At 40.1% G+C, this 24,983-nt stretch overlaps 1 protein-coding gene across 1 annotated transcript in view; it reads right to left on the bottom strand.

Annotated features, from left to right (window-relative positions):
• The window catches only part of LOC124595821, a 134,740-nt gene that overhangs the window by 33,666 nt on the left and 76,091 nt on the right, over nucleotides 1-24,983 (bottom strand). Inside the window, exons 8-9 of the mRNA XM_047134755.1 lie at nucleotides 22,523-22,661; nucleotides 10,932-11,050 (exon numbers count right to left, since the gene is read on the bottom strand). Coding sequence (XP_046990711.1) covers nucleotides 10,932-11,050; nucleotides 22,523-22,661 — 258 coding nt within the window. The remainder of the gene's footprint in view (nucleotides 1-10,931; nucleotides 11,051-22,522; nucleotides 22,662-24,983) is intronic.

The raw sequence follows: 24,983 nt of genomic DNA, 5'->3' as shown, positions 1-24,983 counted from the left end.
CTCCCCAAATAGCAAAACTCCTATACTACTTTAAGTGTCTCATTTCCTAATCTAATTCCCTCAGCATCACCCGACTTAATTAGACTACATTCCATTATCCTCGTTTTGCTTTTGTTGATGTTCATCTTATATCCTCCTTTCAAGACACTGTCCATTCCATTCAACTGCTCTTCCAAGTCCTTTGCTGTCTCTGACAGAATTACAATGTCATCGGCGAACCTCAAAGTTTTTATTTCTTCTCCATGGATTTTAATACCTACTCCGAATTTTTCTTTTGTTTCCTTTACTGCTTGCTCAATATACAGATTGAATAACATCGGGGAGAGGCTACAACGCTGTCTTACTCGCTTCCCAACCACTGCTTCCCTTTCATGTCCCTTGACTCTTATAACTGCCATCTGGTTTCTGTACAAATTGTAAATAGCCTTTCGCTCCCTGTATTTTACCCCTGCCACCTTTAGAATTTGAAAGAGTGTATTCCAGTCAACATTGTCAAAAGCTTTCTCTAAGTCTACAAATGCTAGAAACGTAGGTTTGCCTTTCCTTAATCTTTCTTCTAAGATAAGTCGTAAGGTCAGTATTGCCTCACGTATTCCAGTGTTTCTACAGAATCCAAACTGATCTTCCCCGAGGTCGGCTTCTACTAGTTTTTCCATTCGTCTGTAAAGAATTCGTGTTAGTATTTTGCATCTGTGGCTTATTAAACTGATAGTTCGGTAATTTTCACATCTGTCAACACCTGCTTCCTTTGGGATTGGAATCATTATATTCTTCTTGAAGTCTGAGGGTATTTCAACTGTTTCATACATCTTGCTCACCAGATGGTAGAGGTTTGACAGGGCTGGCTCTCCCAAGGCCGTCAGTAGTTCCAATGGAATGTTGTCTACTCCGGGGGCCTTGTTCCGACTCAGGTCTTTCAGTGCTCTGTCAAACTCTTCATGCAGTATCATATCTCCCATTTCATCTTCATCTACATCCTCTCCCATTTCCATACTATTGTCCTCAAGTACATCGCCCTTGTATAGACCCTCTATATACTCCTTCCCCCTTTCTGCTTTCCCTTCTTTGCTTAGAACTGGGTTTCCATCTGAGCTCTTGATGTTCATACAAGTGGTTCTCTTATCTCCAAAGGTCTCTTTAATTTTCCTGTAGGCAGTATCTATCTTACCCCTAGTGAAATAAGCCTCTAATTCCTTACATTTGTCCTCTAGCCATCCCCGCTTAGCCATTTTGCTCTTCCTGTCGATCTCAGTTTTGAGACGTTTGTATTCCTTTTTGCCTGCTTCATTTACTGCATTTTTATATGTTCTCCTTTCATCAATTAAATTCAATATTTCTTCTGTTACCCAACGATTTCTACTAGCCCTCGTCTTTTTACCTACTTGATCCTCTGCTGCCTTCACTACTTCATCCCTCAAAGCTACCTTATGCTCTCCCTGAAACTCTGTACAACCTCTGGTTCTTTCAGTTTATCCAGGTCCCATCTCCTTAAATTCCCACCTTTTTGCAGTTTCTTCAGTTTTAATCTACTGGTCATAACCAATAGATTGTGGTCAGAGTCCACATCTGCTCCTGGAAATGTCTTACAATTTAAAACCTGGTTCCTAAATCTCTGTCTTACCATTATATATCACACAAATCTGCCAGTAAAATTTTTAATAATGACGTAAATGTCTGATCTTCAGGGTTCAAAATGCTTCTAAATGGATCATCATCAAAGAGTTGATTTTTAAATGAGAGTCATACGCTCTGTGATTTAAGAAATTCATCGTACATAGTTTAACTTATGTAAAAGGATATTTACTTTGAAAGTAACACTTTTCAAACCACCATTCGCAATATTTTCCCGCTACCTGTTAGACCTCGAACTGATGTTAAGCTTTTCAGTGTGGTTTTCGGGATGTAAATTTTCTTGGAGCACAGTACTGTATTATATCATGTTTGGTTCTTTAATACGCCATAATGCCATACATGCTATAAGATGAAAACGTGCACTTGAAATGCAGCAAACAGTTGAAAGTAGCCTGTACTGTGGAGTTAAACATTTCGTTTCAAATACACTGACTGCCTCTGCGGAAAAAGTTAATAAAAATCAAATTTCTTTAGCAAACAGACAGAAATAACTTCAGTCTTCTGCAAGGTAATTAATGCTTGACTGTCAGAAATGTGGAAATAAAATAAAATCTGAAACTAATAACATATTTTAGACATCCGTAATTATGTGAATGTATTTTAATTCACTTGATAGCTCCTGGCCACAGATATCCATTTTGTTATCATTTGATGTGAGAGTAAACAAAGAGGAAACAGCAAAATCACTAAATGTAAACACAGGTCACACGGAGACTACCCACTATAATGCAGACCTCTCTGCGCATCAGCCCCAGATCTACGATGTCTTCTAACTGGGTCAATACTAAATAATATGTTCATCTTGTAGCCCACATCTTTCTGAAAAGTCTGAAACCTAAAACATATATGTTCGAGGAAATGTAAGACATGTTATTTGGTCTTAAGTGTGCCGAAGTGCAGTGCCCGCCTCTTCGTATGGCATTCTTCTATCGCACGTCACTGTATTTTGCTCTGTGGAATTGAAACAGTGGAAATTGAAATGTCCTGTGATGCCTCTCCTGCTCCTAGTTGGCCGGTTGGACAGCCTGCCCCTCTTAAAAAAAAATTTTGCTATTAATAGCGGGACTATTTGTAATCGGGAGAACAAGAACTCTTCAGAAAATTTGCACTCTTTATTGCCTATCAGCTAATAACTTGCTGTTTTGTGAGACATAAATTTAAATACAGGATACACAAAACGAATAAAGACAAGAGACAAACAAGAAACCTCCTAGCATTTTTTTCTCTCTAATCTTGCTACAGCTTTACACGGCGTGCTTTCCTTTCTGCGGAAGAATCTATGACGATTATGTCACAGTTGGTGAAAGAATCTATTACCTCATCAAATCCAGCGTCCGGCCATCCTGATTTAGGTTTTCCGTGATTTCCCTAAATCGCTTCAGGCAAATGCCGGGGATGGTTCCTTTGAAAGGGCACGGCCAACTTCCTGCCCTGTCCTTCCCTAATCCGATGAGACTTCGCTGTCTGGTCTCCTCCCCCAAGCAACCCAACCCAACCCCCAACCTCATCAAAGTTTGTCAAACGTTTTGCTACATGAAAAATCAAAATGTCGTTATCTAATACTGAAAAAACTGTTAATACAAATAATAGACTGGTGTTGTTTCTCGATCTGATTACGTCTATTTTGTCACTGTCTGCTACATAAAACAAAATATGCCTTTCTAATATTGCGGCAATTTTGTAACACACACCAAATAAATGAGACTGTTTTGGCACAAAGGGTCATTGTTATAACACGACAGAATATAATTCACGAAGTACCAATATCAAATGCCTATGAGGCCTACTACAAGCAAAAAGCATTATATTAGGAAATACTCGTAGTTTCACATTTCATTCATATGTACCAGATTCTCAAGCATGAGATCGAAAAGTAATATTACAAAATTTTAATATACATTTGGAATCGTCTTAATCTTCCATAATTTGTGTGATGTCCCCATTTCTTCTCCTTCCTCGATCTACAAAACAATCTTGTCATCACCAATTCTGTAGCTATTTCTGCCATTGTCAAAATTTGTTCACCAGTTAATTTCACTAACCTTGCCAGAATCACAGGTTTAGTTATCCCGGGATTATTCTCCAGTTAGGCATTGTTACATGTTCGTACAACACGTTTTCTGCGTTACTTCCAGAATATAACTTAAGCGGCTGCTAGCCAGGGACTGTACAACTGGTCCTTACTAGTGTAGCCATCTGACCAAAAAATTTCTGTGAAAATTTCATTTTCTTGGATACACCGAGAAGATAACACGTAATCTTTCTAACCTGTATTCCTGTTAATCGTTCATTTCCATTCTGGTCGTCTGAATCTATGGATTTTGCTAGTAATCATAACAAGGCTGATCATTTGCAAGCACAATCAACCACATAATCAGACAGCGATTGGCATTCATCTGTTCGGCTTTACTCCGCTCAGCTCGTAAAGCCCCGCCCCTTTTGTCTGTGGAAAGTTTATTTCTAGATGCGACGAAGATTCTCCTGACAGAGACATCACATACACTATGCATGCATTCAAAAATCAATTTATGATTCATTCAGAAATCAACTTAAAGTGTGTGCTAGGCGCTTTGTGAAACAAGTTTTATTTCCTGAAGAATATGAATTTGGCTCCCCCTTTTCTTGGTAGCATCTAGCTGCTTGCTGAGACTGCTTGCACAGCCAACAGCCACATTCCTGTAGCCAGAAGCGGGAGAATCTACTACTCAAACACGACTCAAATGCACATGCGCATGAGCCCGCTCATAACTGCTAAAACGAATCTAATGTAAACAATTGTGACTTCACACTCATCGGAGGCAATTTGTTGTTATGAAGCGTTGCATAGTCTTCCTAATGCCTTTGGCACATTTTGCACTTGGCAGATGCTAGCAAGAGCACTGTGTGTCATTGTATATAGCGAATTTCCATTGCAATTAAAGTCATTTTCCTTTTTTTTGTCTCGTTTATGTTTTATTGTTGAAGTATTATTCTGCAGTAGCGGGATACAGTAATATCCTTCATCAGAGTATCGGTTCTTACCAGTCAAAATTAGAAAAATTTAACAGAAAATTAAAACAATGAACAATCCCAGAAATTCTATAAAATTCCCAGGTTTTTCCCGGTTTTCTCCCAGATGAAAAAATTACTGGGTTTTTCCCAGATGGAAAAATTCACGGGTTTTTCCCAGATGAAAAAATTCACGGGATTTTCCCAGATCTCCCAGGTCGTATACACCCTGCTTCATCTTTATAATAGAATACAAATGGATGAACTGTGGCCTGTTTGTTTACCCAGTGGTGCCCTTGTACTTCATCTAGAACAACAAAAGAATAATTTTCCGAAAAGTCAGGTAGAACTAAGCATTCATCAGCTGCCAAGGTTTGCTTTTTGTCTTTCAAAAATTTACTTTGAGCTTTTCCAATAAAATGATGCATTTTCAGATTTTCAAGGTTAGCCACCAACACTTCAAAAAACTCTTCTCGTGATTTTATGACTGTCACCAGTTCAGTTCTGTCTTGTGTCACTCATTGTTTGCATTTTATATTGTCAAGCATCAAATCGTCTTCTTCAGATTATTCAAACATGTCAAGTTAAGGCTTGTTTGCCTGGACAATCTTCACATTTTCTCTTGATCATACAATCATAACTGTCAATATTGCATACCATAACTTCCAAAAGGTCTTTATAGTCAACTCTAAGATTGGCCCTATCTATCATCAACTTTACGTTCTGATGATACAAACAAATACAAACATTATGGGAGCCAGATGCTGTTGCAACAATACACCATCTTGGTCTCAACTCGCAAAACATTGATCTTCCAATTTTAATGTCAGGATTTTCTTTTTTAAATTCAGTGAATAGTTCATTTAAATTACGCAACATTAACCTCTTTTGTCTTTGAATCTTAGAACCATTTCTTTCACAGAAACACAGTCTTTTTAGTCAGACATCAAACGGCTGTTATTGTCATCGTCATAATACTTAATAATTTTACTGATTGTGTTTTCATCTACTTTTCTTTTGTGATGCTGGTAAAATTCGCTGTTCTTTTACTAATTGCCTTGTTAACTTAACAAGACGTTCTGACACATTTAATTCATCACTAAATTTTGTTCGACTCCAAGGATTCGGCAGTAAACTGATAATCTTAATTTTATCCTCTTTTTTTTTAAGTACTGCATTTAGTTTTTCTATCAAATCATCATATTCGGTTGGTGAAGTTTTAGAGCTTCCATCTGTTTTGGTATAAATTGGATTTTGAAATGAAACTTCCAAATTCTTTTTGACTGTAGCTGCCACTTTCTCAATTTTTGTATTCAAGGCACTTGGCCTTTTATCTTGACTTAGTTTTCTAATTCTACTAGCAGGCGATATACCCAGGATTTCACAAGCTGTATCTACTTTTTTAATGGTTGCTGATAAGTCACAAAATTCTGTATTACAGATATTATGATCAGAAATGCAACTGTACTGACTTTAATGTGGGTTTCTTTCTGTAACAGTTCATGTTGAGTTCTTCTTTGCAAACTTGTGTGCTTGTTTCAAGCTGTAGTAATAAGGCATCACAGGCTACCACTATCATGTTTCCACCTTGGGCATGGGATAATCAGGTTGGTGAGGATGAGTGGAACATTGTTGAGCTAGGACAATATTACTGGAAAAGAGTGGGTACATGGTTTTGATAGAGAGTGTACCAATGTAGGATACCTCCCGGATTCCCATAAACCCCTACTCCGACAAGACAGTTTGACAGACACCCCGCAGGGACAAGTAGACATATACTGTAAGAGTGTTGCACACTCCTCAGTGAGACAGCACAGAGAATGTAGCGGGAAGCAGTAGGGAAAATACATAGAAGTGGACTTAAGCATGTATAATATGAACAAAAGTAAAAAAGTGATAACACGTGTCAGCTAACCCAGTAACTGTTAGAAGGTCTAGTGCTGGTTTTAAGGGACAGCTAGAGACTGAAACCTTATACAATGTGAAAATATTTTAAATGTATCTGGTTATCTATTTCAGCTACTGATGTATTACAAAAGAATTCTTAAGGATGTTGTGAGCCAAAGACTAACAGGATGGGTCCAAAATGAACTATAAAGAATCAATTAGTTCCAGGTATAGCACCAAAGAGAATGTGGAGGCACAAATTCTTCGACGTGGGGAGGGCTGCAATGGTGCAGGCCTAAGCGAGAGGGCTCGATGCCATAAAGAAAGCCACTTGCAGCAATACAGTGGCACATCACTGTGCCACAGCAGCCACTGGGCAATGCCACCTGCCTGACAGTCATTGCCTGGCTAATTACTGAAACTATGGACACTTTGGCACACAGTATACATAACATCTGCAGCATCGATACCACAAAAACCTGCTTTGGTGCTTATAAATAGTGGCTGTTTGGCCTGGCAGGTCGTCGATTGAACCAGCAAGTCATCGAGTCTGTATCCATCAGTGTCAGCTTCCATTGTGAGGTCGTTCTACTTCATCCTCTCGACAGGACCACTGCCAGCAGCCCGATGGACCAAAGGTTGAACTGAAGCCTTCTGGGCCTCTGAGCAACTGGGCCACCTGTCAGTAGATCACCGCTAACCAGGTGGCTCATACTTAGCAAGCCGTGTCAGCATGCTGCGTCAGCCCTAATGTAGCTCGGCCACCAGCCAGGGATGTCGACTACATGAGGTAACATCGTGCCTGAGCAAAGCTGAGTGTTGTACTTGCCAGTGACCGACAACAACGCTTCGCCGCTGGGTCAACTGGTCGAGGCCCACCTTGTATTGCTGCCAGATGTCAGCTTTAGCTTTTAAACCAACTACTGGGGTAATAAAGTGAATGCACTTTCTTCGACTGGCTTCTGGCTCGCCTTGACTTACTGACCCCCAGCAGAACACACCCCACACTCTACAGAAAGAAAACAATATTCCTAACTTTCCAGACTATTCATCTGTTCCTCATGAAAGGTTGTTAGGGATGACAGGTCATAAAACCAAAGGTTAAGAAGTGCATACCTACTGCGTAGCAGGAGGGAGGCACAGATGAATGAAAAAGTGTTGGAGAGATTAGGAGACAAAATACAGTAAATTGGTAAACATTGTACATAAACCAACACTGTCTGAATCACAACTTCTTTTATTACTGACTACAGTTTTAATCTGCACTGCATATCAATTCAGGTCTGGCACTATAAAGTACACTTTGTCAGTGGCAGTACAGACTGAAACCGGAACTCAGTAATAAAGGAGCTGTGATCCAGATAGTGGTTGTTTAGTTATTATAAAAAAGAGGTCAAAGTTTCTAGACACAACATCAATTATATATATAGTAAGCATCATGCTAATTTCGGATCAAAGGTGACAGAAGGGATAGTGTAAGAAGTGAAGAAAGTACAAAAGCAGAAGACAAAATGAAAAGCAGAAATAACAATGCTATCAAGAAACAAAAGGAAAGGGTAAAGGAGAGAAACAGAAAACTGAAAATAAATTCATAACTAAGAAATCAATATTGATAACCATATCACAATGGGGTGTGGGGGTGGCTAATGGAGATTCAAGTCCAACAGCTGTAGGATGACAGGGTAAGAAGATATGTTGGAAAGCAGGTTCATGGGAACTCATGTTAGACAAAAGAATGGTCCATGTGCTTTAGCAGGCACACAGGTCTTTTATGTCAAATCATAAAGAATGTCCAGTAAATGGATTGTGCATAACCCCAAGACAGAATGACCTTCTCTTTCGTGTATGTATCCAGTCAGTTGTTTGAACACTGCTTCTTACTACCCTATGATAATTTTACACTTTGAACCGATTTAGAACTTTTACATCCTCATTTATTCATACCTGTACCCCTTTTGCCACCTGGTCACTTGCACACATGCACGTGAGCACACCTGTGCTGGCTAGATGCACAATGCCAGGATTCCTCTTCAGCAGGTGGACAGGGGTGGGGCAGGTATAGGAAGGGAGAGATGGGTGGTAGGAAGAGGAGTTGAGGTGAGTAGTTAGTGGCTTGGAGGGAGGCTGCCGGATTGCTAGCTGGGAAAGCAGGTGGGAGGGTGGCAAGTGAACAGCTGAGCCCTGTGATGCACGCGTGTCAGAGCCAGTTGGCAGCAGTTCCTGGTGATGGTGACGTGGAAGCATGAAATGGGAGGGGATGATAGGACAGATAAAGGGGAAACAGTTGAGTGGACACTGGGTTACCTGAGACTGAGAACTCCAGGGTTACAGAAGCAAAGGATGTTTTGTAAGGATAATTTCCACCTCCATAGTTCAGAGGAGCTGGTGGTGGAGGGAAGCATCCAGATGGCTATGTTTGTGGTAGCCATTGAAATTGAGCACACTGAGCTCAGCTGCACGTTGCCCCTCCGTGTGGTCAACTCTGTTCTTGGCGACAGTTTGGTGGTGGCCATTCATTCTAATGGACAACTGGTTTTTTGCCATACTGATATGACACGTTAAGTCCCATAGTTCTCAGAGCCATTTGATATGAAAAGTTGTGCAATGACTGCAGCATAGTTGGTATTTGACACAGCTGCTTTCACATGTGTCCCCCTGCCTCTGATGAGGTAGGATAAGCCTGTGACAGGACTGGAGGAGGAAGTGCTGGGTGGTTGGATTGGTCAGGTCTTGCACCTGGGTCTTCCACAGAGACGTGATCCCTGTGGCAAGGGATTGGGAGTGAGAGTGGTGTAGGGATGGACTAGGGTGTTGTGCAGGTTGAGTGGGCAACAGAACACCCCTGTAGGAGAGGTGGGAAGATCTTCTGTAGGATGGCTCTCATTTCAGAGCTTTCCTACAAGAATTTCATTTTTAGGTGCATTTAGTCCCTGCAAAGTTTATTTTTTTATTTGCTTCTTCTGGAGAAATCTCTTTAGGACATAATCTTGTTGTTCTCAAAAGATTTTACTAATATATGACCTCTATCATTCAGCCTACTTGCATTACAGTCCCAGAATAATGTGAGATTTGGTGACATCGATCAGTTTCCACAATCCTTTATGGAGGTCTTTTATCTCACCTCAGAAAGTGAGCATCTTGGTGTACTTGAATGATTTCCATTTACTTCTTATTCCGTTTTAATTATTTTTTAGGTTACCAACAATTGCAAGATGTAAATGCCTGAATTGGATATCAGGATCTATAATGAGTTCTTAATCCTGACCAAAATGTAATTCAGTGATCTCCAGCAGTTACTTAGATGGGTCACAACTTATGCAGTACATACAAGGCATAAGTGGTAACTGTTCATAACCTACCGCAGTAGTGTAAGGCAAATCAAAAGAACAATCTGATATATGATATTGGTGGTCAATTAAGCCAGCTAAGGCATGCATTCACAAATTGTAAAACTGACTTTTGTGTAAATGTTACTTTACAATTTTGTGAACTTTAAAGGTGTAAAATTTTAAACAATTTCATCATTTTGTTTCTTTGGCCTTTTCATGACAAGATGAGTGTGTTTCTAAGAGTTAAGTTTTGATCAAACTGGAAATGTAATTAGTTTTTGAATAGCATGTTCAAAAGTTTTTTTCATTTCATTATCCTCACAGGAAATGTTAACTTATTAATGCTGGCCAACGCCAGTGGCATAAGAGACTAAGAGGATATCAAAAATCTATCACTGCGCACGTGCATTCTAGCTTCAGTGGCTTTGTAGGGCAATTTGAGGTTGTTTCTCACCTCGATAAACCACAAGTTTTATATCAAATTGTTCATTTCAACTTCCACTATGCACTATCACGTGATGTAGTCAGTTATCATTTACATCCTATATGTGATAGATTATCATGACAAACTAAATGTTACAATATGGGGTAACAGTGTAGAGATACGGATCCAGCACAGTCAGTTAATTTGAAAACCTCTTAAGAATCATGCTGTATGAGAAACAAACAAAATAACATGAACACATTAGTAAAGCCAAGAGCTACTTGAAGAATGTGGAGCAGAAAACAGAGGCAAATATGCAGCACTAGCAAACAATAATAAATGTTTCCAGAATAAAATTTTCATTCTGCAGCAGAGTACACACTGATATGAAACTACCCGGCAGATTAAAACTGCACGCAAGACCGAGACTCGAACTCAGGACCTTTGCCTTTTGCAGGCAAGTGCTCTACCGACTGAGCTACCCAAGCATGACTCACGATCCATCCTCACAGTTTTACTCTGTCAGCAAGTTACAATAATATATGCATCATGTTCACAATAAATGGACAGCACTAATTTGCTATGAGAAAAACATAATGTAGACAGTCCATGGATATGCAAATTACACAGAATGCAATACTACAAATTCAATAAACAAACTGTAGACATACCGTGAACTCGTATACACATATTTTTCCATTACTCGTGCCACAGTAAATAAGGGATGAGTCTAGAAGTGTACAGTACACTGATCCACTCATACTGAGACTCACCGTTCTCATTAAGAGACCTGAAATAAAATTGACACATATCACTTATGCTGTAGTGTGTAAAATATTTCAATAGAAGGGACAAGTTTGTCTGCAATGTGGGAAAAGATAGACTGCGACTTACTGTAAAGAAGACACGTTAAGTTGGTGACAGACACAACTCAAAGGCATTCACACAAAGCTTTCTGCCACAGCATTTATCAGCAAAAGAGAAACAGAGAAACAACCCAACATTCATACACACAAACAAGATACCTCATGCACATATGACCACCATCTCCAACAGCTAAAGTCAGACTCTATAAGTGTCTTTTAATGTGCCTGTATGCAGCTTAATGTGTCTTCTTTACGGTAAGTAGCCAAACTATCTTTTCCCACATTGTTGGTATTCCTCCATTGATATTTCACTGTTTGGAGGAGTTTGTCTGTCATACATAAGGGATTTTGAACACCATCTGGTAGACTTATCTGCATAAAACAGAAGTCAATATTTAAACTTATCTAACTGCTAAATTTTTTTAGAAAAGCAATGAAATCTCTCTAAGTTCTCAAATTTATGTGTAGAAATGAAACCTTAAGTTGTTGCTTAATTTATTATTTATTGTGGTGCTGGTTTCAGTCAAAGGGAATTATCCAACACAAATTTTTGCTGACAGCAAGAGTTACATCAAAAAACACAATGTCGAAAATATAATACTTAAAAATAATGCAACAACAAAGAAAACAAACATCAACCCACTACGTAAAAAGGGAGACAAACAAAAGTCAACAATTACAGAGGAGCATCACATCTGCCAGTGACATACAAAATATTGTCGCAGAAGAAGCTGAGTAGCACTGTGGTTTAGTGGTTATGATACTAAACTGTTGCATGGAAAGTCGTGAGTTCAAAACTCCCCTGGACTATACAATTTTAATTTCTATATTCGGTTTGAGTACATTCTAGAAGTATCTACAAATTTCAAGAACCACTGCACTGGAATGTTCTGTAGCTGTATATATACTGTATGTGTTCTGGCACAAGGCAGTTCACTATGCACTCTTGTATGTGCAAGTGCTGAATAAAGTGAAGTTAGTGTTCGTCATTCACCTAATTACACCTTCTTCTATGTGACATTATTCTGGTGGAGACGCTCGGTATTGGAACTTGTGATTGCGCACATTATCGACGACAGAGTTGCTCCCATCAGGTCACGACAGAGCCGCCATTTACATGGCAAGAAACCTGAGTTCGAGCCATATTCAACAGATTGCAATCTACCAGAGACAGAAGAAGAAGACAACGTTACGATGACAGCAACTGTGTGCCACCACATGAGACATCCTTCTGGGTTCTCTGGTGACAATGGCCAAGATCCAAACGAGTGGCAGAAGGTATATGAGGGTATAGCCAAATTTAACAAATGGGATGACACCCTGTGTTTGGCTAACATATTTTTCTACTTGGAGGGCACTGCCAAGCAATGGTATGAGGACAATGAGGAGAAGTTCACAAGCTGGGAAGTATTCCATGCGGAACTTCACAAGTATTTCGGCAACACACGACGATAGAAGTGCAAGGCTGAAGATAAATTAAAGTGCAGGGATCAGCGTCCAGGAGAAACTACAGCATCCTACATTCAAGACGTCTTGGAGCTGTGTGGATCCTAGAATGAAGGAGGAAGATAAGGTTGCACATCTCATGAAGGGTGTTGCCGAGAACTTGTATCAAGCCCTACTCCTGAAGGAGGTTTCGACAGCAGACGACTTCATAAAATGGTGCCAGTATATCAAGACAATGCATTAAAAAAGAATTACACACAAGAAGTTTGAATGGCTTCCAAACGTCATATCTATGTCTGTGATGCAGGAAGCAATTGATTTCACAAGTGTTCTTCACCAGATAGTGAGAGACGAAGTTCAGAAGGCACTTAGATTGCACAGTGAGCAAAAAACCGAGACACTCCAAGAGGTCACAAGGGAGGACTTGGAACAGACATTGAACCCAATCTGTCGGCCTTCATTTCCATTTAAAACAGTGAAAAAGTTGAGATCCAGGTGGATTTACGTTCCTACCATACCACATGAGGAACATGTCTGGGAACCAAGGAAGACTGACGTCTGGAGAACCAATCAGTATGTTTCCACTGTGGACGACCGCGACATGTGGTGCGCTATTGTCAAGAAAGGTGGCGGATAAATGATGACGCCTGCACTAGAAGACAGCAGACCGATCTTAGCAGACACCAACTCTGGGACGACGAAGATGAACAAGAAGATGTGGGTGCAGGACGACGTAGGTCACCATCGCCGCAAGCTAGCCGCTGGAGAGGATGCTCCCCAACACACCAATAAAGGTCTCCATCGCTGTTTAGAAGTTCCAGCCGATCACCTAACCGCTGCAACCTGGAAAATGAAAGGGTGCGACCTTTCTTGGAGGTGAGGCCGCCAAAGCGAAAAATCCTCCGCCGTCAATCACTACAAAAATGATAGGAAAGTACGTCGATATCCTAATGGATGGCCGACCAGCCCAAGCTCTTGTAGACTCTGGAGCAACATATTCAGTCATTTCAGAGAAGTACCGTTACCAATTACAGAAAACTGTAATCGTTGGAAGAAGAAAAAAAAAAAAACCTCTCTGCTGCAGGTGGCTAATGGGAAATATGTAAAACCTACAGGAAGATGTACCATTCGCGTGGGTATAAGTGGCCCTTAGAATTCATCATCTTACAAGAGTGTAGTAATGACGTCATTCTTAGATGGGACTTTTTGTAAGCTTCTCAGTCTATTATAGATTGTGGTCACTCGAATATTATGCTAGACAAGACAAGATACTGTGGATAGGAAGATGCGCATCCGATTGTGTGGAGACTGTGTGCAGGATGAAATGATCATTCCTGCAAACAACGCTAGAAAGGTCATGCCATACATCAACCCATGGATCTTGTAGTGGAATGAAAGATAAGCATACCACTGAAGAATAACTTGGTCAGCCCAGCCTCTGTCGTCTCATTTTAAGAATGGATTCAGTTAATTGCGGATAGTTAACTGTCGCCAAGAACCGCAGATCGTTCCAAGACGCATGTGCGTAGCAAACACTGAGCTATTAATTGAAGAACATCTGAGCGTCATAGAAACCTCCCATGCCGAGTCTGTGGGCGAAATTGCCACTATCACTATGAGACAAGATCTTCTAGCTTGACTATCACCAGATCTCACTAAGGAACGACAGAAGAAGCTACTTGCCATTCTTCAAGAGTTCTCAGAATGCTTCAATCCACAGGTGAAGAGCAAATTAGACAAATCGACAGTGATGCACTGAATTAACACTGGAGACCATCAACCAATAAGCCAGAGAGCATACCATGTGTCAGCAATGGAACGTCGAATAATTCACGATGAGGTAGAGAAAATGATGAAGAATGACATCATTCGGCTTTCACAGAGCCCATCGTCGTCACCAGTGGTCCTCGTCAGGAAGAAGGAACGCAGTTGGTGCTTTTGTGTTGATTACAGGAAGCTTAATAAGATAGCTAAAAAGGACATTTACCCTCTTCCACGAATTGACAATAGACTGCATTGTCTGAAGGGGGGCTAAGTTTTTCTCAACCATGGACATGTACTCGGGATACTGGCAAATCGAAGTAGATGAGGCTGATCGTGAGAAATCTGCATTCATCACCCCTGTGGGCCTGTATGAGTTTAAGGTAATGCCGTTTGATTTGTGTAATGCACCACCAGCAACTTTTGAACGGATGATGGATAATCTTCTACATCACCTGAAGTGGACGATGTGTCTTTGTTATTTAGATGACATTATAGTGTTATCACAGACATTTGATAAACATATAAAAAGACTGAGGGTCGTTCTTAAATGTCACCAACAAGGCGGACTGAAACTTAATCAAAGAAAGTGTCTCTTTGGACCAAAAGAAATCAAAATACTTGGACACCTTGTGTCAAACGAAGGTGTGCGGCCAGACACAGAAAAGGTGAGATCTGTAACGGAATTTCCTATTCCTAAAAGTATTAGAGATGTGAGAAGCTTCCTCAGATTATGTTCTTATTACCGTTGTTTTATCAAAGACTTTTGTATCAAAGCTAGGCCACTCAAAGAGTTGTTAAAAGCTGATGCTAAATTTATCTGGGGTGGTGCTCAACAAGATTTTTCGATGTGCTGTATAAAGCTCTGACAGCTGACCCTGTACTTGGTCTGTATGATGAGAGATCACCTACAGAACTACACACAGATGCCAGTGGGCATGGGATCAGTACTGTTCTGGTGCAAATTTCGAATGGAAAAGAGAAGGTTATAGTCTATGCCTCTAGAACACTTACAAAAGCCGAGAGAAACTACTCAACTCCAGAAAGAGAATGTCTTGCTGTGATCTGGCCATGTGCTAACTTTGACATTATCTCTATGAAAGGCCATTCACAGTTGTTACAGACCATCAATCACCTTGTTGGCTGACAGGTTTTAAAGATCCAACAGGACGACTATGTCTTCAAGAGTACGACATTGCCACAGTGTACAAAACTGGAAGAAAACACTAAGATGCCGACTGTCTCTCAAAAAGCCCTGTGCAAGACCACCCAGGCTTTGATGAAGATAGTGACTGTCTCGCTACACTCCAGGATCTCTCTGCTGAGCAGGAGAAGGACGCCAAGATATCTCAAATTATGCTTGCCTTAAATGGGTAAGAGGATGTGAAAGGACAATTTAAGGTACTTAATGGATTACTTTGCAAGAAAAACTTTCATCCGTAAGGAAAGAAGTGGCTACCAGTGATTCCTAAGCACACGCGCTTAGATATTCTACAGAAATTCCACGACACACCTGATGCAGGACATTTAGGATTTATTAAGACCTACGATAGAATACACAGGAGATTTTTCTGGCCAGGTTTATTTAGGAGTGTCCATCACTATGTATCACATTGTAGAGAGTGCCAGGGGAGAAAGGCAGTTCCTCAGAAACCACCTGGCTGACTCATACCAATTCCACCAGCCGATATGTCTTTCCAGCGTGTTGGGATTGACCTCCTCGGATGATTTCCAATATCTGCCAGTGGCAATAGATGGATTATTGTTTGCACTGATTATTTGACACGCTACGCCATTATAAAAGCCATGAAAAAACCTGAAGCATCCAAGGTAGTCAAATTCATCATGAAAGACATTGTATTAAAACACGGTGCCCCAAGGTCATTAATTACAGATCAAGGGAAACTTTTTCAATCGAATCTTGTGACAGAGATAAACTGTCGGTGCAACATCACTCATCACATGACGACTGCCTACCATCCGCGAACTAATGGGCTTACTGAACGCCTTAATAACACCTTGGCCGACATGCTATCAATGTTCGTCAATGTTAAGCAGAGCAACTGGGATGAGATGCTACCTTTCGTGAAATTTGCCTGCAACACCGCCAAACAAGACAGCACAGGATTTATGCCACTTTTCCTGGTGCATGGGTGTGAGGTGACTACGACGATGGACACTGTGTTTCCATTACATCCTGATGATGTGGACGATGACTACACTGGCCAAGTGTTAACCAGAGCTGAGGAACCTCAGCAGTTTGACTCCACACGCTGCAGGCTCAAGAAAATGATCGCTGAAGGTATGACATGAGCCACCGCCCTGTTGTCTACCAACCTGGTGACCTCGTCTGGATCTTCACTCCTGTTTGGAAGGTTGGTGTCTCTGAGAAGCTCGTCAGGCGCTACTTTGGATCTTATAAGGTTGTAAGACAGTTGTCTGATGTTACTTATGAAGTTGAAGATTTCGACCCCAACGACGAAAGATCAGAGATATGGTCCATGTCCTTCGAATGAAGCCCTACAAGGATCCTGCCAGGGTAAACTCGAAGCTCCAGCGGCAGGCAACAAGCAGAAAGGTGACAAAGAGCGTAGCAGCAAAAAAAGTTCTAAGAAGATCACCGCCAGGGCGAGCATCAGTTATCGGGAGTCAGAGTATGCAGGACCGATGACTTGTTATCGGACTAGGAGGATGTAACACCGAGACGCTGTTCTCGTAAGGAGGGAGCAATGTCGCAGAAGAAGCTGAGTGGCACCATGGTGTAGTGGTTATGATACTAAACTGTTGCATGGAGTGCCATGAGTTCAAAATTCACCTGGACTGTACAATTTTAATTTCTATATTCGGTTCGAGTACATTCTAGAAGTATCCACAAATGTCAAGAATCATTGTACTGGAATGTTCTGTAGCTGTATATATACTGTATGTGTTCTGACCAGAGGCAGTTCGCTCCGCACTCTTGTATGTGCAAGTGCTGAATAAACCTTCGTTAAGTGAAGTTAAGTGATGGTCATTCATATAATTACACATTCTTCTATGTGACATTATTATCGGAAATTCTCCTGCAAAGAATCGTAGCAACTTTAGACAAACAATTGCGAGAATATCAAGGAGGTTTTCAAAAGGGAAAATCTGCACAGAACAGACTTTAAACCTAAAATCGATAATTCACTACAGAATGCTAACCAGAAACCTATAACAGAATCATTTATTGATTTCAAAAACCATTTGATTAAGTTGACAGAGAGACAATAGAAAAAATCATTAAAAAATTTAGTGTTACAGCAAAATTAGCAAACATTATTAATGAAACACTAACAAAGTCAATTTCTGGAGTTAAATTTATGGGAGAATTATCCCAGCCATTCAAAATAAAAACTGGTGTTAGACAAGGGGAGAGTTCATCAACTTTGCTGTTTAACAGTGTTCTAGAAAACATTGTAAGGATCTGGAATTTGGAGCTCAAGGATCACAAAATTGAAACAACAATTCTAGGATGGAAATAAATGGAATTAAGGTAAACTGCCTGGCTCTTGAAGAAGATTTTACAATACTTTTAGAAAATCTGACAGATGCAGTTATTCAAATAAATCTTCTCAAAGAAAAAGCAAATAGAACTGGTCTCAAAATTTCAGCTGAAAAAACAAAATTCATGACAAACATAAAAAATATACTAAAATTTATGGAAACACAAATACATAAAATAGTGAGTAAGTAAATTCAAATATCTTGGATAAACTATACAACAGAATGGACAAGAAAAATCTGCAGTAAATGTAAGGCTTAACAAAATGGAAAGAGCATATGGTTTACAAAGAATATTTAGAACAATTAATGCATATCTAGAAAAACTAAACTAAAACACTTTACTGTAGATATACAACCACAATGTTTATATGGATGTGAATGTCTAACAATGAACTATAAGCTGCATAGAATAGAGGCACTTGAAAGATGGATAGTTAGACCAATGATGGGTGCAATGCAAACTACAGATGGCTGTAAAATGAGAGGTAATGAGGAGATCTACAGAACTATAGAGAAAATACCAGAAGTAAAAGATTAATCTTTTTTTGGACACCTCTACCGAATGAATGAGAATAGGCTCAAAAACAAATATTCCTGTATTTCTGGAAGAAGAAATCGAGAACAGCATGGATTAGAGAAACAAGGAAAGATCTAGAAAGAAATAACATCAAAGAATAGGAAATGGCACAGAGGAATCTTTTGAAAAATAAAATATTAAATTTAGAAGAAATAAGAAATCAGGAACAACATGGACAGAAGAAAGAAAAAGAACATGGGGAGAAATGAAAGAGTTCTAGAAAAACAAAAAAACAATGAGGAAAGAAGCAGAACTGAAGTTATTATGTGTTCCTTATTGGTCAATACGAGGGGGAAAAGAAGTCATGCAGAGTACGGTGTTACATGAAGTTATTTCTACAATTAATAAAAACTGTAGAACACAATAAAACAAAACACATTTAAATTCCATTAATTAATTATTCAAAATCACACACGGAAGTTTGATAAATTGCACAAATGAACCTTCAGAGGTCATGTTTCAGATATGATTGACACCAACAGATAAAATATGAGACTGAAAGCCTCAAAAAGCCCTGAAGTTTCAAGTGAGGGATTAAAAAAATTACATGAAAGAAAAGAAAAATGATGGTGATCATTCCTGAAGAAAAACTTCAGTCAGTCTCTGACTCACCTGTGAGTACTGTGGACAATGTATGAATACTGTAGTGCTGTCCCAGGATGTTCTAGTGGCAGCAAAGAAAAGACTAATATGCATTAGTGACCATGGCTTTGACAGTTGATAACAAAAGAGCTAAATGAAGGTGAATGAAATGGATGGATGTGGAACCACAATGATTGGAACAAAGAATATGCCATTTGTAGCAGTCAATGGTGCAAAGTATTGGACTGGTCACTGTAATTTCACTTCTAAAAACTGGAATATTGATATTCGGTAGATGAAAATAAACGTGTGGGAGAAAGAGCTGAAAGCTAATCTAAAATTCTTTTCCTTCTCACTTTTTTAAACACTTAGTTTTTTCATGATCATTTCCTTTCTCTGTTTCTTCTTTATTGGCCCAGACTTTTTTTTATGAATGACAGTTGATTTCTATCTGTTGATATTCCACATCCAGTACAATTTCCTACTCCCCCAACACACTAACTAATAAACTAATAAACTGTTGATATTCCACGTCCACTGACGGTGAAATGGAGGGGTTGTAAGATGCCGAATGCCACTCTTGCAACAGAAATCTTCCAAATTCTGATACACAAATTACAGGCCTAGGTCCTCACAAGCACAGACAGTAGTCCTTCCATGGAGAACAGAGATTTGAAAAACCCGAGAGCTTGAAGGTGGAAGACAGGATAATATGCAAGACAGAGATTACTACTAAAACATCTTGTATGAGTTAATAAGAGTGAAAGCTAAAGACAGAGGTGAGAGGGTGACGGTGAAAAATAGAGAAGTCAGGAAACAAAAGATGTAGAAAGCTAAAAAGGAGTGAAGAAATGAGTAGTTAATGTGAATAAATGGCTCTGAGCACTATGGGACTTAACATCTGAGGTCATCAGTCCCCTAGAACTTAGAACTACTTAAACCTAACTAACCTAAGGACATCACACACATCCATGCCCGAGGCAGGATTCAAACCTGCGACCATAGCGGTCGCGCGGTTCCAGACTGAAGCGCCTTTAACCGCGTGGCCACACTGGCCGGCCTGTGAATAAATGCTGATACAGATGGAATTAATGTAAATTAAGGCCAGGTGGGTGGCAAGAACCATGGACATGTTATAGTGCTAGTTCCCACCTGCAGAATTCTCAGAAACTGGTGTCTGGGGTAAGAATCCAGATGGCGCGTGTGGTGAAACAGGCACCGAAGTCATGACTATCATGTTGTACAACATGCTCTGCAACGAGATATTGTGTGTTGCTTGTATACACCCTCTGCCTATGCCCATTCATCCTGACTGATAACTGGATGGTAGTCATCCCGATGTAAAATGCTGAACAAAATTTACTTAACAGCTGGTATATGACATGATGCTTCACAGGTGCCTCTTGATAGTATATGTTTTGTCAGTTACCAGGCTGGAATAGGTGGTGGTAGGAGGGTGCACAGGGCAAGTCTTACACTGGGGACAGTCACGGGTGTAGGAGCCATATGGTAGGGAGATGGGTGCAAAAGGAGCACAGGGTCTGACAAGGATATTGCAGAGATCGGAAGACAACGGATAGCATTCTATGTGTGGTGGGCAAAATCTGACACAGAATAGATCTCATTTCAGGGCATGATTTTAAGAAGTCATGATCTTGTCAAAGTAGCTCATTGATACATTCAAGACCAGGATAATACTGGGTGACTTAAGTGGTGTGCTCTGAAGTTGTTTTTTGGATGGATCAGCAGTACCAGGATTGGATGTGATGGCCCAGGAAATCTGCTTTTGAACTATGCTGTTGTGATAATTATGTCCAGTGAAGGCTGAAGTGAGAGTGGTGGTGTATTGCCGTAAAGTGTCTGCATCCAAACAAATACGTTTGCCTCACATGACAAGGCTGCATGGGAAGGAACGTTTGACATGGAAAGGATGACAACTGTCAAAATGTAAGCACTGCTGTTTGTTGGTAGGTTTAATGTGGACAGAAGTGTGTAGCTGGCCTTCAGTGAGGACAAGATCAACATCAAGGAAAGTGACATGGGATTCGGAATAGGACCATGTGAAATTTAATTGGAAGCAGATATTTACAGATTTACAGTCAGGCTTTGACTTCCAAAAATTGTGTCCTGAAGTGAGATCCATTCTGTCTGAGCTCTTGCCCACCAAACTAAAAGTAGCTTTCCGTTGCCCTCCCAATTTCCGCAATATATTCTGATAAACCCTACACTCCTTCTGCACCCATTTCCCTATGCTATGACTCCTACCCTGTGGCCGTCCCCACTGCAGGACTTGCCCTGTGCACCCTTCTACCACGACCTGTACCAGCCCTTAACTGGCAAAACATATACTATCAGAAGGAGAGCCAGCTGTGAAACCAGCTGTTATGTAAAACACTGTTCGGCCTTTTACACTGGCATCACCACCACCAAATTATCAATTAGGATAAATAGGCATAGGCAGAGGGTGTATATCCTGCTGCAGACTATGCTCTACAACACGACAAGCATAACCTCGGTGCCTATTTCATGACAAGCACCATCTGGATTCTGCCCCCAGACACCAGTTTCTCAGAACTCCGCAGGTGGGAACTAGCACAACAACATGCCATTGGTTCTCACCACCCACCTGGCCTTAATTTATGTTAATTTCGTCTGTCTCAGCATTTCTTTACAGTAATTGCTCTTTTCTTCACTCCGTTTTAGTTTCCTACATCTTTCACTGTCTAAACTGTCTATTTCTCACTGCCCCCTCCCTCCCGCCTTTTGTCACATACAGTGCACTTAGCTTTTCACTTTAACCCGTGTACAATGTTTAAGCAGTAATCTCTGTCTTGCATATCACCCTGTCTTCCACCTTTAATCTCTTAGGTTTTCAAATCTCATCCGGTGCAGTCCCCGACAATCGATCTTTCCTTCTCATCTCTCTTGGTAAGTCTCCCCTGAACTGAGTTTCTGGGTGACTTCTAAACTGTACCCCTTTCCTTAAATCTCTTCAGTCCTTTTCCTTCACCCCTCTTCCTTCCCCTTCAACTCTTCCACCAGAAGAACAAGCCACCAGCTCCAAAACCTTGTGAAAGTTAAATCCCTTTGTGTGTCTACTCCCCTGCCTCTGCTTGTGAGTAGATATTTTTATCTGTCCATTTACATTATATTACCAATAATTGATAATCTTCACTTTCTGCTACACACAATCAGAAGTTTTCCCAAATTCAGCTCTGTCATTAACTAAAATAAGATATTCTTTTATTATATTCCTCAGCCATCATTATTACACAAGGTCTCTGTGTACCCCTTAGGCAATATGCCTAATCTGTATTAAATGAGATACGATAGTTTATTACCATCAGGATACCACATTACCCTCTGCCAAGACGGGGAAAAAAAAAATAATGAAGAAATACAAAATTTCTCTCTCAGTCAGTCATGGGAAAAGTACTATGCGATATACACAGATTGAATTCTCATATTATAAAACAATTATGATAAATTCTACTTCATTTACCTGTTTTTGCATCCCTTATAGTGAGAGGCTGATTACGACAGGATACTAAAAGAACCTGTCTGGGACCCTCCTTGGCAGTCTTCAATGAAAGGATGGCTTCATCAGTACATGATAGCCTCGGATTCAAAAGCTGACGTGTCTACAAAAATTTGTAGTGGTCAACAAAGTATTAAATGTAAAATTATAAGTACAAATATACAAAAATATCACATAATTCAAAGTTTTTGCAAGCTGAAATGTAACATCCAGCTGAGCACCAATCTCTATAAATCTATAAATATTTACCATCTACATCTACTTTCAAAAATCTATAGGGTGGCAATGGTTGTGCATCAAAAGCCTTCTATAAATCTCCTTTGAACAGGGGAAATAACAAAACAACTATGTAGATTAAGACTCACAGGCAACTGATTTATGTATTTGTTTTTCCGATTGACTTCTCACAAGAGGAAAAAACTTAAAAGTGAACAGACTGCTGGAATGAGAGTGCTGATTTTTGTTTCTTTCTGTACTGCTGAACATCCCTTGATCTATGATCCTAAATAATCTTTTGTCCCAAACTTTGAATAGTCCTCCTCTCCTCCAATCCTTACACTCATAATTATTCTATATGTGTGGTACCAATCATAGACAAATCTAAAAGTAAGTGTACAAAAATTATGAAAACAATGTTGAGAAAAAGATGGAGAAGTGATTGAAATAATGGAGAATCCAATTGTGAGATAAATGCAAAAACTGGGTGAAGTATCCCTATAAGAAATAGTGGTGAGGTTTCAGAATCTTATGTATGGCCACACCACCTGTGTACAAAAGAAATAACATTTAAAAATTGACTCTTGCAATAAGAATATGTAGTAACACAACTGCAGAAACTGTCAATATTCTTTATAATCCATAAGAAGTGATGCCATAAAAGATGCACATCCACACCACAGAGGAAAACAGTTTTGCATAATCAGAGCTTTTATCAGTATATCTAAGGTATGTCATAAGCCATATTCAATATTTGTGATGACGATATCACTAGTCACAGTGAGCAAAAACTAAACAATCAACATCTGATCTATTCTGAACAGTTGTTGAATTTCACATTATTAATTTAAATCTGCCCAAAGCTCTATTTATGTTACATTAGTATTCAAAGGACAATTTTCAGTGCATAGGAATTAACCTGAGTTCAGTAAGATTACTATTCTCTAGTTGGCCGTGGTGTAGTCCAATATAAATGTATTAAATCAGGTGACTAATCCGTCCATTTTGAAACACATTTTACAATCATTACTCTTTATTTTGACCTGCAATTAAAGCTGTAGAGTGGACTAGTGTTTAATGACATTAGGGGAAAAAGTCACTTCTGTACACTGCTAATGTGTTCTTTGACTACTGTCCCACAGTTCCCACAGAAAGGTACCATGCCACTACCCGAGGAGTGGAATTCCTGAATGATGAGGGTCTTCGATACAATGCACTAGGATGGCAGTGTTTGAAGTGCTCAAGTGACTCTAAAATGAAGACAAATCAAGCAATGGAAAAACCATGATGGAATAATATTATGAAAAGGCTAGATTACTACTCACCATATGCCCTACCCTATCTCCACCTCATCCCTGTATGTTCCCACAAGCAGCACTTTACCATCCTCCACTCCTACCCTGATATTCCTCCCCCTCCCTGTCCAGCCTCCTCCTTACCCCCACCACCCAGACTGCTTCTACTATCATGTGCTGCTGCTCGCAGCCCGGCCTCAGCAGGCAGAGACTGTGGTCATGTGTGTGTGAATTGTGTGTGTGTGTGTGTGTGTGTGTGTGTGTGTGTCCAATGGCGTTTTTGGCCGAAAGCTAATTTCTTTGACAGTCTTTCTGTTGTGCCTATCTGTGACTCAGCATCTCCACTAAAAATGAAGACATTCCTACAACATGAAAGAAGCTGAGGAAATTATGCACAAGGCGTATTAGAGCTCAAGTATGTTGATCCCTAATCTTTCTTCGCCAATTGGAATTTCTAACCACACTGCTTCCATCAACCACCAATAATAATTGCATTTCAGCAGTAGCCACCCTATTCTCATCAGACAGACTTCCTCTATAGATCTGGTATCTATGGACACTGCATATGCAAGGATAGTAATCTTTCTATCTGAGTTTGTTGAAACTCTTGTGAAGCCTTCAGTTAGAGGAACCTTCCTCCCCCCACGCACACACACTACCATATCACTCCCCTAGACATATTGCCCCACGTTTCAGACACCTACTGAACAATCACCAGCTCTTCTTTCTACACAGTACAATCCTGGAACTAAACTGCAGGACTTTGCGCTCTGCCTAGCTTTGACTTTCTTTCATTGTAACCTGAAATGATTCCCATTCTCAGAACTATACACACTCAAGGTGGCATTCCAGCTTTGCTATCTTGGTCGAATCTTTAGCCACCCCATGTCTGACAAGAGATACACCTGTCAATC

This window comes from Schistocerca americana, chromosome 1, assembly GCF_021461395.2.
Source record: "Schistocerca americana isolate TAMUIC-IGC-003095 chromosome 1, iqSchAmer2.1, whole genome shotgun sequence".
Taxonomy (NCBI): domain Eukaryota; kingdom Metazoa; phylum Arthropoda; class Insecta; order Orthoptera; family Acrididae; genus Schistocerca; species Schistocerca americana.
This window is presented reverse-complemented; position numbering and strand designations above follow the sequence as displayed.